Source organism: Cucurbita pepo, chromosome 8, assembly GCF_057944985.1.
Source record: "Cucurbita pepo subsp. pepo isolate OVF chromosome 8, ASM5794498v1, whole genome shotgun sequence".
Taxonomy (NCBI): Eukaryota; Viridiplantae; Streptophyta; class Magnoliopsida; order Cucurbitales; family Cucurbitaceae; genus Cucurbita; species Cucurbita pepo.
In genome coordinates this window covers 1,576,986-1,591,001 of record NC_141805.1, presented here as the reverse complement: position 1 = coordinate 1,591,001, position 14,016 = coordinate 1,576,986, and the positions used below count along the sequence as shown (strand labels likewise).

The 14,016-nt window shown below is 40.8% G+C and overlaps 4 protein-coding genes across 5 annotated transcripts; 1 reads left to right on the top strand and 3 right to left on the bottom strand.

Annotated features, from left to right (window-relative positions):
- Positions 1-2,414: 2,414 nt before the first annotated feature.
- LOC111800003 (spermidine synthase 1) lies at positions 2,415-4,989 on the top strand. The gene is made up of 9 exons (XM_023683573.2): positions 2,415-2,639; positions 2,978-3,139; positions 3,358-3,460; positions 3,548-3,636; positions 3,706-3,862; positions 3,946-4,021; positions 4,117-4,175; positions 4,458-4,594; positions 4,665-4,989. The coding sequence occupies exons 1-9, from the start codon at positions 2,461-2,463 to the stop codon at positions 4,756-4,758; spliced, it is 1,056 nt and encodes a 351-aa protein (XP_023539341.2). The 5' UTR covers positions 2,415-2,460; the 3' UTR covers positions 4,759-4,989.
- Positions 4,990-6,414: 1,425 nt separating this feature from the next.
- Positions 6,415-7,160, bottom strand: LOC111800005 (photosystem I reaction center subunit II, chloroplastic-like). Its single transcript, XM_023683574.2, has one exon. The coding sequence runs from the start codon at positions 7,102-7,104 to the stop codon at positions 6,481-6,483; it is 624 nt and encodes a 207-aa protein (XP_023539342.1). The 5' UTR covers positions 7,105-7,160; the 3' UTR covers positions 6,415-6,480.
- Positions 7,161-8,423: 1,263 nt separating this feature from the next.
- LOC111800002 (sugar transport protein 13) lies at positions 8,424-10,293 on the bottom strand. The gene is made up of 4 exons (XM_023683572.2): positions 10,153-10,293; positions 9,743-10,068; positions 9,534-9,658; positions 8,424-9,454 (listed from the first exon to the last, which is right to left on the bottom strand). The coding sequence occupies exons 1-4, from the start codon at positions 10,283-10,285 to the stop codon at positions 8,506-8,508; spliced, it is 1,533 nt and encodes a 510-aa protein (XP_023539340.1). The 5' UTR covers positions 10,286-10,293; the 3' UTR covers positions 8,424-8,505.
- Positions 10,294-10,301: 8 nt separating this feature from the next.
- LOC111800001 (sugar transport protein MST4) lies at positions 10,302-13,540 on the bottom strand. 2 transcript variants are annotated; one of them, XM_023683571.2, is made up of 5 exons: positions 13,241-13,540; positions 12,820-13,145; positions 12,612-12,736; positions 11,557-12,525; positions 10,302-10,427 (listed from the first exon to the last, which is right to left on the bottom strand). In XM_023683571.2, exons 1-4 carry the CDS (start codon positions 13,371-13,373, stop codon positions 11,577-11,579), a joined length of 1,533 nt encoding a protein of 510 aa, XP_023539339.2. In that variant the 5' UTR covers positions 13,374-13,540; the 3' UTR covers positions 10,302-10,427; positions 11,557-11,576. The 2 variants fall into 2 exon arrangements, with proteins under 2 accessions (XP_023539339.2, XP_023539338.2); XM_023683570.2 differs by lacking the exon at positions 10,302-10,427 and having other exon boundaries at positions 11,353-12,525; positions 13,241-13,539.
- Between the last annotated feature and the right edge of the window lie 476 nt (positions 13,541-14,016).

The window sequence follows — 14,016 nt, the reverse complement described above, 5'->3', positions numbered from 1 at the left end:
ACATACCCATTTTAAAACTGTGAGGCTAACGACGATATGTAACAAGCAAAAGCAGACAATAACTGCCAATGGTAGGCTTGGACTGTTACAGTGGTATCAGAGCTAGACACCAAGTGGTAGACCAACATTTGTGAGATCCCACATTTGTTGGAGAAGAAAACAAAGTATTCCTTATAAGGGTATGGAAACTCTCTCTAATTGATGCGTTTTTTATATATAACGGGTCAAAACAGACAATATCTACTAGTGAACGTGTTCTAAGTGGAGAACAAGTAACAAAGCCTTCAAACCAATTTACATTTGTCTATGCTTCATCATTCAAATTTTAGAAAGTAGTTTTAATATACTAAAAGCACTTTGCTTAAACCCATTCTAATTTTGGAAACATTAGAAAAAGAGTTACAAAGTTTGAACCATAAGGAAGCAAAATGCTATTATGCTTTCGCTACATCCTTCTACTAATATTGGTTCGTGAATCATTATAAAAACGTGATCTTTATCATCTAACATAGATTATATTACTAAATTTTGTTTATACGGCTCGAATCTCAGATACCCAATTTAAAATTTTGAAGAATCACGAAGAACTACACGGGATTTCTATTAAATACACTACGAAAATAAAAAGGGAATGATAAATGAAGAAAATTGAGACTGTTGGAGAAGAACAGCACCCATAATTTGCAATGGGAGCATGCTTATAATTAAGATTCTAAGGCATGATGTTGAATGATGAGCAAAATCACTTGGAGCAAAGACCAAGTGATGAACTTTACAGGTCACCCAACCATGAAAAATGCATATTAATTGAAGAATGTGGATAGATAGAGAGACAAGAGGTTGGTTTTTGAGGAGTCTTGTAGGGCTTTGAGGTTATCATAGCTTTCCCAAACAAGAGGTGGGTGAATCAAATCATCACCCCACAAAGGGATGATTTTTTTTTTTTCCTTTTTGTTGTGCTTATAAACATGTTGGCCATAACACTACCACATCACTCCACCAATGCCACCCACCCACCTCCATCCATCCATCCACTATTTGCACGTCCTACTCGAAACGCTCGTATAGTTTCACATCGATTAAACATAGAGAAACCCGTTAAAAGAAACCATGGTTAGAACAAAATTTTTAAGTGAAATCATCGGGTGGAACCATGTTTGAAGTGGATGATATCATGTACTGTTGCGGTGATATGGAGAGACTAGTTATTCTATTATGTCGTACTGATGCGTGACTTGCATCATTGTTTCGATCCCACATTGGTTGGAGAGGGGAACGAAACATTTCTTATAAGGGTGTGGAAACCTCTCCCTAGAAAACGCGTTCTAAAACTGTGAGGTTGATGGTGATACGTAACGAGCGAGAACGGACAATATCTGCTAGTGGTAGGCTTGGGCTGTTACAAATGGTATTAGAGTTATACATCAGGTGGTGTGCTAGCATTTCCTCATAAGTAAACGCGTTTTAAAACTGTAAGGCTGACGACGATACGTAACAGACCAAAGCGGACAATATTTGCTAGTAGTGAGCTTGAGCTGTTACATAGTTCGAGCTATGCATTTGAGGGGTCCTGACGAGATAGAAAGAAGCGTTTTTTCGCAATAATCTCGTGAAAATCCGGACAAGTGGTAGATGAAGATGATTGAAGTAAGGAACTCAATAGGGACAAAGGGAGTTTTTATTATGGTTTGTTTTGAATTGTTTTTTTCTTTTTTTACATGTTGGGTTGGATGTTTGTATGGTGATGTTCATGAGTGCGTTTGGCATAGCACGCTCTCATTCATATCTTTTGGAGCAAAGAGAGAATATTATGATGGTTCTCATTGCACGCCCTTCTCTCTCTTCCCCCATCTCCCTCTCTCTCTCTCTCTCTCTCTCATCACCATTTTGAAACACATTCTTGAAGAAATGAATAACCTGGATTTTCGGTAATTGTCACCTTCTCAATCATCATCTTTTATCCTCTTCCACTCACCAAAAGGACACTTCAATTCGCTTCCTTCATCCAAATTACCCACTGGGTTCTTCATAATTTCATCAATTGGGTGTTTTTTGTTCCAAAGTTTGAATCTTTACCAAATTTAAGTGAACTCTGTTCTTCGTTGTCCCTAAATTCTTTGATATCACAGACAGAACAGACGAGGAAGAACAAAGACAGGAAAAAAATGGAACCACGCGACCAAATCATCCTTAGAAAATCACGAACATTGGTCTCTGAAACTTTACGAAAATCCAAAAGGATTTTTTTTCTTTTCTTTTGGAGATTACTTTTCGAACAGTCTCCATAGCCAAAGCCTTTGTCCAATCAGATTTAGTTTCTCTCTCTTTCTCTCTCTCTCTCTTCATTTCCAAATCAAAATCATAATCCTCTTCTTTAAATACCCCACCTTCCTTCCTTTCTTCTCCATCAACCTTTCTCTTCTTCTCTGTATTTTTCTTTCCTCTCTGTTTCTGTTAAGAATGATATCTCAACAGTTTCTTCACTCTGCATCAACAATGGCGGATGTTTCCTCTGCAAATTTGGTTAACAATGGTAATGAACTCATTGAGAAGGGTCATACCCTAAATGGGTATCGCAAGAGCTGTTGGTACGAGGAGGAGATCGAAGAGAATTTAAGATGGTCGTTTGCTCTTAATAGGTAGCTGTCCTGTTTTTTTGAATCCTCTGTTTATTTTCATTAATGTTCTTCATGTTCTAAAAATTTTCGTTTTTTGATTATTTCAAGTGGGGTTTGTGAGACAAAATCATTAAACTATATACTGTGTTGGTTCTTATATTTGGATCTTTAAAAAGTTGAACACTTTTTTCGTTCCCACTTCAAGTCAAGCTCAATAAAATAATCCATTGGTCTTGGAAAAGACAGACAAGAAACCTTAAAACACAATAAAAACTTCAGTTTGGAGATTGTTTGTCTGCCAAAATCGACATACTTTGTAATCAACTGTCCTTGTTGTTGTTGTTATTGTTATCTCGTAGCATACTTCATACTGGCGCTTCCCAGTATCAAGACATCGCGCTACTCGACACGAAGCCGTTCGGGAAGGCGTTGGTGATCGACGGGAAGCTTCAAAGTGCAGAAACTGATGAGTTCATTTACCATGAATGCCTTGTTCATCCTTCACTTCTCCATCATCCCAAGTAATTTCAAAGCTTAATGCTTCCTATGTGATATCCGACATTGGTTGGGGAGGAGAACGAAACATCCTTTATAAGGGTGTGGAAACCTTTCTCTAGCGGACCGTTTTAAAACCTTGAGGGAAAGCCCAAAGAGGACAATATATGCTAGCGGTGAACTTGGGCCGAATCAAACTATAAAATGTTATTGAATCTTCCTGTTTGTAATGTTTTGAACTCAGTCCAAGGACAATCTTCATCATGGGAGGAGGTGAAGGCTCCACAGCAAGAGAGCTACTCCGACACAAGACAGTGGAGAAAGTTGTGATGTGCGATATCGACGAGGTTCGAATTCGTTTCGGTTTCTTCGTCGTTTCCATTACTCAATACTAAAAATCTCTCTAACCCCATGATGGATTAACAATTGAACAGGAAGTTGTTGATTTTTGCAAGTCATATCTGATAGTAAACAAAGAAGCTTTCAGTGATCCAAGACTTGAACTTATCATAAACGATGCCAGGTTCGGTTTCGAGTAGCGGTTTTAACGATTCATCTTGTGTTATGATTGCTAATAAGTTCCATAATGTAGAGCGGAGCTCGAGAACCGATCGGAGCAATACGACGTGATCGTCGGCGATCTTGCTGACCCAATTGAGGGAGGTCCTTGTTATAAACTCTACACTAAGTCCTTCTATGAGTACACTGTGAAGCCTAGATTGAAACAAGATGGCATATTCATCACTCAGGTACTTGTGGGAGATGAAAAATGAAAGAACTTAGTGAGTTTATATGAGATTTGAAGCTTAAATGCTTGTGGAAATGTATGCAGGCTGGCCCAGCTGGGATTTTCAGCCATACAGAAGTGTTTTCTTGCATCTATAACACCTTGAAGCAAGTTTTTAAATGTGAGCTAAACAAGGGTATCATTTGTATTGGTTTTAGGCTATGTTTCTTTAAGGAAACTAATGGATTGTTCTTGTTTTTTGCTTCTAATTTGTAGATGTGGTGCCTTATTCAGCTCATATTCCTTCCTTTGCTGATACTTGGGGCTGGGTTATGGTAAGAAAAATGATAACTTTTCATGCTAAACGATTTATCTCGAGGTTGTTCGGTTACATGGGTGCATTTAAAACGAAGACTAGATCGGTTTTGTGATATCCCACATTGGTTGAGGAGGAGAACGAAACACCCTTTATAATGGTGTGGAAACCTCTATGTTGCAGACACGTTTTTAAAGCCTTGAGGGTAAACCCAAAAGGGAAAACTCAAACAATATCTGCTAGTGGTGGGCTTAGGCAGTTACAGGTTTTGACTTGAGCTCTAAACTTTTGAATGTTTTAGGCGTCGGACACTCCATTTGTGCTGAATGCTGATGATTTAGACCAAAGAATCAAGCAAAGAATCAAAGGGGAGAACAAGTACTTTGATGGAAAGACATTCTCATCGGCCTCGACGTTAAGCAAGGCGGTTCGGAAGTCGTAAGTGGTCGACATAGTTTTGGTTGTTGATGTTGTGATTGATTTGTGAATTTGACAAGAAGTTTTGTAGGCTCGACAACGAGACGCACGTGTACACGGAAGGAACGGCGAGGTTCATATATGGATATGGAGCTGCAGCAGCCTGCAAGCTGAACCAAGTTTGATAGAGAGGAAAAGAGAAGAAGAAGAAGAAGAAGAAATGGCCCCTAAATAAGAGAATATAGAAATCCCACCATCATGGTTAGCCTAGAGATTAAACAAAATCCTTCTCCTCTGGGCTTCTTTTTGCTTTCTTTTTTGTGTATTGTTTTTTCTTTCTGTTTTCTTATTGTTTGTTTAGTGAACTTTAAAGTTACAAATATAATAGTAATGAAAAAAAGGGGGCTTTTAGCTTATATATTTATTTCAATATTATTTAGAAAAAGAACCATTTGTCTTCGAACGAAACAAGTTTGGTCACGTCTAAGTTTGCTGACGAAGAGACGGGAATTAGAGATTTAGTTCTCAAGTTGCATGTCGAAATTCATATCGAAATCCCAACTTTTAAGATTATGGTCTACTGCCCTACCTAATCCTTTACTAGCTTATTTTCGACAATCATATCGCTTCGTTTCTCTCGAACCTTGTGTATGCCTCGACTTAGCTTCAATGCATACTGTTGGTGTGTTGAATGATACACTGTCCTCTTTGATCGCATCATGATACTTCTCAATCTTGACCCTCATGTGGGGGCACAACCTATTTTCTCTTAGTAAAGTTGTAACACTCTTCCCCACTTAACCTAGTTATCGGTCTCTCGAACCTTGTGTATGCCTCGGCTTAGCTTCAATGCACACTTTTGGTGTGTTGAATGATACACTGTCCTCTTTGATCGCATCATGATACTTCAATCTTGACCCTCATGTGGGGTCACAACCTATTTTCTCTTAGTGAGGTTATAACACTCTTCCCCACTAAACCTAGTTATCGGTCTCTCGAACCTTGTGTATGCCTCGACTTAGCTTCAATGCATACTGTTGGTGTGTTGAATGATACACTGTCCTCTTCGATCGCATCATGATACTTCAATCTTGACCCTCATGTGGGGTCACAACCTATTTTCTCTTAGTGAGGTTGTAACACTCTTCCCCACTAAACCTAGTTATCGGTCTCTCGAACCTTGTGTATGCCTCGACTTAGCTTCAATGCATACTGTTGGTGTGTTGAATGATACACTGTCCTCTTCGATCGCATCATGATACTTCAATCTTGACCCTCATGTGGGGTCACAACCTATTTTCTCTTAGTGAGGTTGTAACACTCTTCCCCACTAAACCTAGTTGTCGGTCTCTCGAACCTTGTGTATGCCTCGGCTTAGCTTCAATGCACACTCTTGGTGTACTGAATGATGCCTTGTCCTCTTTTGTTGCATCATGACACTTCTCAAGTTTTGCTCTCCTGTGGTTAGATGAGCGCCACTTGAGGGTCTCCCCTTGTCTATCTTGATGTGTGGGGTCACAACCTACTTTCTCTCGGTGAGGTTGTGACAATCTCTTCTACTTAACCTAGTTATCGTCCTCGATGACTTTTTGGAGAGTACAATTATATCAAAACTTGTCTTTGTTTTTGTTTTGAGAATTCAAATCTTTTCTCGAAAAATATGAAACTCGTGAGAAAAGGAGTATAGTTCCAAAAACCATGCATATATCTACCACAAATGTAGAAATGATTGATCATAAGCATATATCAACCAAAAAAACCAAACAAACAAAGACATGCGACAAATTTACAATCTAACATACATCGGAATTTGCTAAACAAAACAGAGCAGCCACAAGACAGAGAGAATAACAAGGATTGATAAGATAACTCATATGATATAAGAACATTAGAAATGGGAAATTTTGTTACAAATCATACACTTGTTTTCCGGTGAACTTGACCTCAATGGGGCTGACATTCTTCCCAATGGACCTGAAGTTCTGCCCCACTCCTTCCCTGCCTGGATTCACCTTCTCTGGATAAACCCCGTCTTTGGGATGCAAATACTGTACTTCTCCGTTGGGAAAAACCCTGTAAAATTGGTACTTAATCTTGTACTTGGATCTCAGCCTCGTCCCCAGCGCCAAGCACTGCTCTTTCCTAGCCAATTTCAGCAGATTTGGGCCCTGCCGCATGATGGCGGCGCCGCCAGTCGGCATTTCGAAGATTTGCTCCTTGGGGGATTCCCATGTGATGACGTAGAATTCCTCGACCTGGGCCTTCCGGAGCAGCCCCCCGGTGCTGCCGGCGAAGATTGGGGAAGGGGTGCTTGGGTCGAGCTCTGGCGGGGAGAATCCGGCTGGAGCTTCTGCAGCTGCGGCCTCGGCCTCGGCGGAGACTTTGATGAGTCGGGAAGAGGAGGCGAGGTTGAGGGGCTTGGCGTTGAGGAAGGAGAGAGTTGGGGATTGCTTCCAGGAGACGGCGGTGGCGGTGGATTTGGGGGTTGTGAGAGATGGGGTGAAGAGGGTTGCTTGAGCGGCCATCGCCATGGGAGCAGAGCAGAGCAGAACAGAGGGAGAGATGAGAAATGGTGGGTTGGGAATGGAGGATAATGAAGATTAAGAAGATTTGGAGTGGGGAAGGGCTTTTTTCTTTGGTGGGTGATGGGAATTTGGAAGTGGATAAGATGATCCATGTTGGGCCAATTAGAACAAGTGTTTTTGATACTCATACCTTACCCACTCCTTCACTGCTAGATTTTTATGTGTTTGGACTTTCAAATTGGATTATGTTTTGTCTCACTACTTTGTTGCGGTTTGCGGTTCAATCCCAAGAACTCTAAAATTAAGTGTATTTTATTTAGGGTAGTCGTATGTCACATGACTTTCTGAAAAGATAAAGGTGCCGAATTCAGATTCCAAATTTTAGGCGCAAGACATTATATAGAAACATCAATTTCCGTTAGTAGAAAGGGTGCAGAAGATATAACCAAGGCAACCAAGTTCCTCAAAATACCCTAAACCCCACGAAATATTCATCTTCTCCGTTAATGAATACTAGTATTAGTAGTGCTATTAGGTAAAGACAAGACTATTACTAAATAAATAGATCCATACGTCAATCATGAGTGATAGTGAAGTCATTAGAGGTAGAATCTGTTGCTTCTAGGATGAAGCCGAACCACTAAACTAGAATTAGATTAGGCTGCAACCTTAATTGGTTCTTTTGGTTACTAAACTCGACCAACCCTAATTTTTTAGTTGAGCCCAAAAAAACGTCGAACCTCTGATTTTATATGGAATCAATCCAAGGGAAAGTATAGAACGGATTACCTTAATGATCAAGATCAAGAGTAAAGAAAACTCGTTTCTAAACTCGTGATTCGAATCACTCCACAAGAGGTTTGATTAATACCACTTGAATAACTCTAGCATGCAAGTTCTAAACACAAGAATTTGCAAAGAAGAATTTATCTCTCAACAAAGCTAAAATATAAATTCTATTCTTCATTCCAAAATCTGATGTCTAATGAAAGAAAAAAAGGTTTAATAGTGGGATATGATAACCTATCTGGGTTACCTTATAACCTTAACTCCCTGTATGAATAAAATGTGCTTATTAGTCATCTTTGGACTAGTTTTATAGATTCAACGGAGTTCATTAAATGCAACTTAGAGTGCATTTAATTCATCTCTTTCTTGAGCTCAATTTTGCATAACATATAAGAGAGGTCTACAACGTGTTCTGGAATTTTCTTTGATGAGCTCACCATTACTTGAATATAATTGTATAAGGTTTGTTGTAGCTTCTTGGCTCTCGTCCATGTAATTGATCTTGAGGTATGAAAATTTATTGGTCAATTACTTAATACCACTAAACTCTCAAATTTTACTTTTTTATTTGATAGAAATTATGTTATAACACCAATATGGAAGAAAACAAAGAAGAAATCAAAGAGAAATCCTTCTCCCACCAGCCTCATCGTTCATAAATCTCTTCCAAAACCAATGTTGCCTCCACACTTTCTCTGTCATTTCCTCGATCGGAACACCCTTCGTCTCCGGCACCAAGAACATCACGAACGCCGACATCACCAACACCCAACAAGAAAAGAACAAGAAGATCCCATACTGCATGTGGCACAACATCGACAGAAAAGACTGCGCGATCACAAAAGTAAACATCATATTCATACAAACCGTCACGCTCTGCCCAGCCGATCGTGTCTCCATTGGAAATATCTCGCTTGGAATCAACCATCCAAGCGGCCCCCAAGACCATGCAAAAGACGACACGAAAATGCACACCATTAGCACCACCACGATCGCCATTCCATGCGAGAGGTGGTTGGAGTTGTCCTTAAGTTTCATCCCCAGCACCACTCCGATGATCATCTGAGACACAAACATTTGCAATCCAGCTTCTATTAACAACATTCTTCGCCCCAATTTGTCCACTGAATAAATGGACACCAATGTAGACAGGACATTGACGGCCCCTGTTATAACAGAGGAATACAGAGACGCATCGTTGCCGAACCCCAACGTGTTGAACAGAACTGGTGCATAGAACATAATCGCGTTGATTCCGGTGAGTTGCTGGAAAATTTGCATCATTACGGCAATGACCAACGGTGGGCGATTCTGGCGCATGAACAGGTTCTTGAAAGGATGCTTCACTTCATGAGAAATGCGGCTTGCCTCCACGATTTCGTAGTACTCTGCCTCGACGTTGTCCGTACCTCTGATCTTTTTCAGCACCGATTTTCCTTGTTCCAAATACCCACGTTCGATCAAACTATTTGGAGTATCATCCACCAAGATTGCTCCAGATGTCAACAACCCCGCCGGAACGCCCGCCAATGCCAATGATAGCCGCCATCCCCATCCCCCTTCAATCCTGTACCAAAAACAGAGTATTTATTGAATTTGAAATAATTGGAACAGAGGGTTTGTTTTAATCTCTGTTTTGTTCTTACTTGGATGTTCCATAATTGATGAGGTTTGCAAATAGGATTCCGACAGTGACATCAAATTGGAACAGTATATTCAAAGCTCCACGAATCCTCGTCGGCGCAATCTCCGACAGAAACAACGGCACGGCCTGTTTTTCCAACACCAAGAAAAAACAAACTCTGTTTCAAATCTGTAACAACAAATGGAGGCTTGCCGGAGTTGTTAAACAAACCTGGTTGGCAAATCCAACTCCACAGCCGAGAGAAATTCTTCCAAAAATGAGCATTGGGAGGTTGACGGCGGAGGCGTTTAACATAGTTCCGAAAATGAAGAAAATCCCAGCGATGAGCATGGTCTTTTTCCGACCGAGAACTCTGGTCGTGTAAGAGGCGAAAAACGTGGCTGTTAAGGCGGCGAGATAGAGAGAAGAGGTGAAGAGCTGTAATCCTTGATTGTCGTATTTACAGTAGTTGCTGTCGTTCCCTTGGAGTTCTTGGGTTTTGTCGTACACTGTCGGAAAAAACTCCTTCAAGAACGAAGGCATCGACGTCACTCCCCCTGTTCCGGCATTGTTAAACCAACAAAATAGAAGCTTAATCTATGGCATTAAAAAGGGTTTGAGTTAAAAAGATCAAAACTTGCCAGAAACCCCGATGTCGTAACCGAACATGAGGCCGCCGGTGGCAGCCATTAAACAGGAAATGATAACCACCGGAGTAATCTTGGCCTCGAACTCGACGCCGGATGTAGCCACCGGGAACCCTGCCATAGGCATCCTGTTCTTGATTATGTCTCTGATGAAGCTTCAAAGGAATCAATGGCGGATGCAGATTGCTGTTCTTCATTTGATTGATTGATTGTGGATTTTTATAGACCAAATCTGGGAATTGAATGGGAAAATTCCAGCTCTGCATGAACTAAATTTGAGGGGTAAATTGGCTAAGAATGGAGTGGAAAACTGTTCCAAGAGGGATGAAACTATCATCGAATTTTTGTACTATATTTTAGTTTTGCACACCCAACAATATTTAATTTCATCATTGGTTACTAATATTTTGAAATCCGAATCAAAAGTTGGCTAATGTTGAGTTGGTCGATAATCGAAATAGGATTAACCCGTTTAAAATGTATTACTGATTAAATAATATATCAATATATCATACGTGACTAAAATGTATTTTTAGTGCTTAAGTAACGAAAATATCCTTAAAGTAAACTATACATGTCTAACTCACCTCCGAGCACTCCTAAAGCCGATCCCTAATAGATATTGTGTGCTTTCGTCTGTTACGTATCGTCGTCAACCTTACGATTATGAAAGACATCTTTTAGGGAGAGGTTTTCACACTCCTTTACTTAGTTCCCTTGTCCAACAGACGTGGGATCCTCCACACCCATATAACTAATACTTAACGTGGATCCTCCACACCCTGATAAAGAATATTTAGTTCTCCTCTACAACTGATGTGGGATCCACCCCTTATAGGCCTGGAGAGATTTCTACACACTATACGTTTCCCTCAACCGATGTGAGATCCACCCCTTGGAAGCCTAGAAAAGTTTCCGAAGTAATACTTCCTTCCTCTCTCCAACTTATGTGTGATCCTCCACACCATTATAACAAATACTTAGTTCTCCAAAACCCTAAACCCTAAACATATCGATGTGGGATCCACCCCTTTGGGCTTAGCGTCCTCGCTGGCACACCGCTCGATGTCGAGCTCTAATACCATTTATAATAGCCCAAGTCCAGCGCTAAGAGATATTGTTCGTTTTACTCTATTACGTATTGTCATCAGCTTAACGATTTTAAAACGCATCCACGTAGAAGTTTCCACACTCTTGTAAGAAATACTTCATCCCTCTCCAACTGACATGGGATCCAACCGAACATACTAGACAAAAAAAGCTAAGCGAAGTGCTACCATAATTTCTTTTTCAAATAATTTTTTTTTTTTTTTTTTGACACTCGAGACAAATTAAAAACGAGCCTACAAATATGAGTAGGAACACAACAACATAGTGCTACAACAAAAAGAAACTTACTATCCTCTGTTTATGAACGCCTATACTGAATCCTTGATCTCCTCAGCTCCATCGCTGATAAACCTCTTCCAAAACCAATGCTGCTTCCATACTTTCTCCGTCATCTCCTCAATCGGAACACCCTTCGTCTCCGGCAGCAAGAACGTCACGAACAGCGACATCACCAACACCCAACCAGAAAAGAACAAGAAGATCCCATACTTCAAATGGCACAACATCGACAGAAAAGACTGCGCGATCACAAAAGTAAATATCATATTCACACAAACCGTCACGCTCTGCCCAGCCGATCGTGTCTCCAATGGAAAAGTCTCGCTGGGAATCAACCATCCAAGCGGCCCCCAAGACCACGCGAAAGACGACACGAAACTGCACACCATTAGCACCACCACGATCGCCATTCCATGCGAGAGATGGTTGGCGTTGTCTTGGAGTTTAAGCCCCAACACCACTCCGACAATCGTTTGAGACACCAACATTTGAAACCCAGCTTCTAATAACAACATTCTTCGCCCCACTTTGTCCACTGAATAAATGGACACCAACGTAGACAGGACATTGACGGCCCCTGTTATAACAGAGGAATACAGAGACGCATCGTTGCCGAACCCCAACGTGTTGAACAGAACTGGTGCATAGAACATTATGGCGTTGATTCCGGTGAGTTGCTGGAAAATCTGCATCATTATGGCAATCACCAACGGCGGGCGATTCTGGCGCATGAACAAGTTCCTGAAGGGATGCTTTACTTCCTGAGAAATGCGGCTTGCCTCCACGATTTCCAAGTACTCTGCTTCAACGTTGTCCGTCCCTCTTATTTTTTTCAGCACTGATTTCCCTTTTTCCAAATACCCACGTTCGATCAAACTATTTGGAGTATCATCCACCATGATTGCTCCAGATGTCAGCAACACCGCCGGGACGCCGGCCAGTGCCAATGATAGCCGCCAGCCCCATCCCCCTTCAATCCTGTACCAAAAACAGAGTATGTTACCAAAAACAGAGTTTTTATCGAATTTGAAATAATTGAACCAGAGGGTTTGTTTTGTTCTTACTTGGATGTTCCATAATTGATGAGGTTTGCTAATAGAATGCCGACAGTGACATCAAATTGGAACAGTATATTCAAAGCTCCACGAATCCTCGTCGGCGCAATCTCCGACAGAAACAACGGCACGGCCTGTTTTTCCAACATCAAAAACAACAAACTCTGTTTCAAATCTGTAACAACAAATGGAGGCTTGCCGGAGTTGTTAAACAAACCTGGTTGGCAAATCCAACTCCACAGCCCAGAGCAATTCTTCCAATAATAAGCATGAGAAGGCTAACGGCGGAGGCATTTAAAACCGTGCCGACAATGAAGAAAATCCCGGCGATGAGCATGGTCTTTTTCCGACCGAGAGCTCTGGTCGTGTAAGAAGCGAAAAACGTGGCTGTTAACGCAGCGAGATAGAGAGAAGAGGTGAAGAGCTGTAATCCTTGATTGTCGTATTTACAGTAGTTACTGTCGCCCCCTTTGTGTACTTGGGTCCTGTCGTACACTGTCGGAAAGAACTCCTTCAAGAACGAAGGCATCGACGTCACTCCCCCTGTTCCGACATTGTTAAACAAACAAAAGAAGCTTAACCGATCTATGTTCCCTTTGGCATTAAAATTAGTTTCAGTGAACAAATTCATTACTAACCCGAAACCCCAATGTCGTAACCGAACATAAGGCCGCCGGTGGCGGCCATTAAACATGAAACGATAACCACCGGAGTGATCTTGGCTTCGAACTCGACGGCGGCCGGAGCCAATGCGAGTGCTGCTGCAGGCATGGTTGTATGAAATCAATGGCGGATGGAGATTGAGGTTATCGTTGAAATGTGTGGAATTTGAATATTTATAATGCGCAAAAGTGTTGCAGAGATTATAAAGATCCAATTTTGAAGTAAATTTTGTTGATGTTTATCAGTTGGGTCTGATGGGATAAATTCTTTGATTGGAAAACGAGGCGACATTAAGTGATAATTAAGTGAATGAATGAATGCTTGGGAGAGATGACATGGAAAAGCTTTATCCAAATCCATACTTTAACGCGGAATGCAACGTTCCAATGTTCAATCTTGACCATATTGGTTGAAAGCTAAAGAGGCATCGTTTTTTTTTTTTTTTTTTTTCATCAAAAGAGGAAAAAAATATATATTCTTTTACCATTAAAAAGGTTTTTTTTTTTTTTTTTTTTTTCTTTTTTTCGCTCTTGAACCTATCTTCTAGAACGTCTTCGTTTTCATTTTTGTGTCGAAGCAAACTCACACACCTTGACTCGTATAGCCTTGCATGTCATACACACCTTTGCTTTAAAGTTCCATGGAGCCTTCATTTAGAAATATTAAAGTAGCATTGATGAGTATAAAAATACTCATAAAGTAGTTTGCTTTTAGTACTTAATTAGTTCGATGTCTTATTCATACTTAGGAG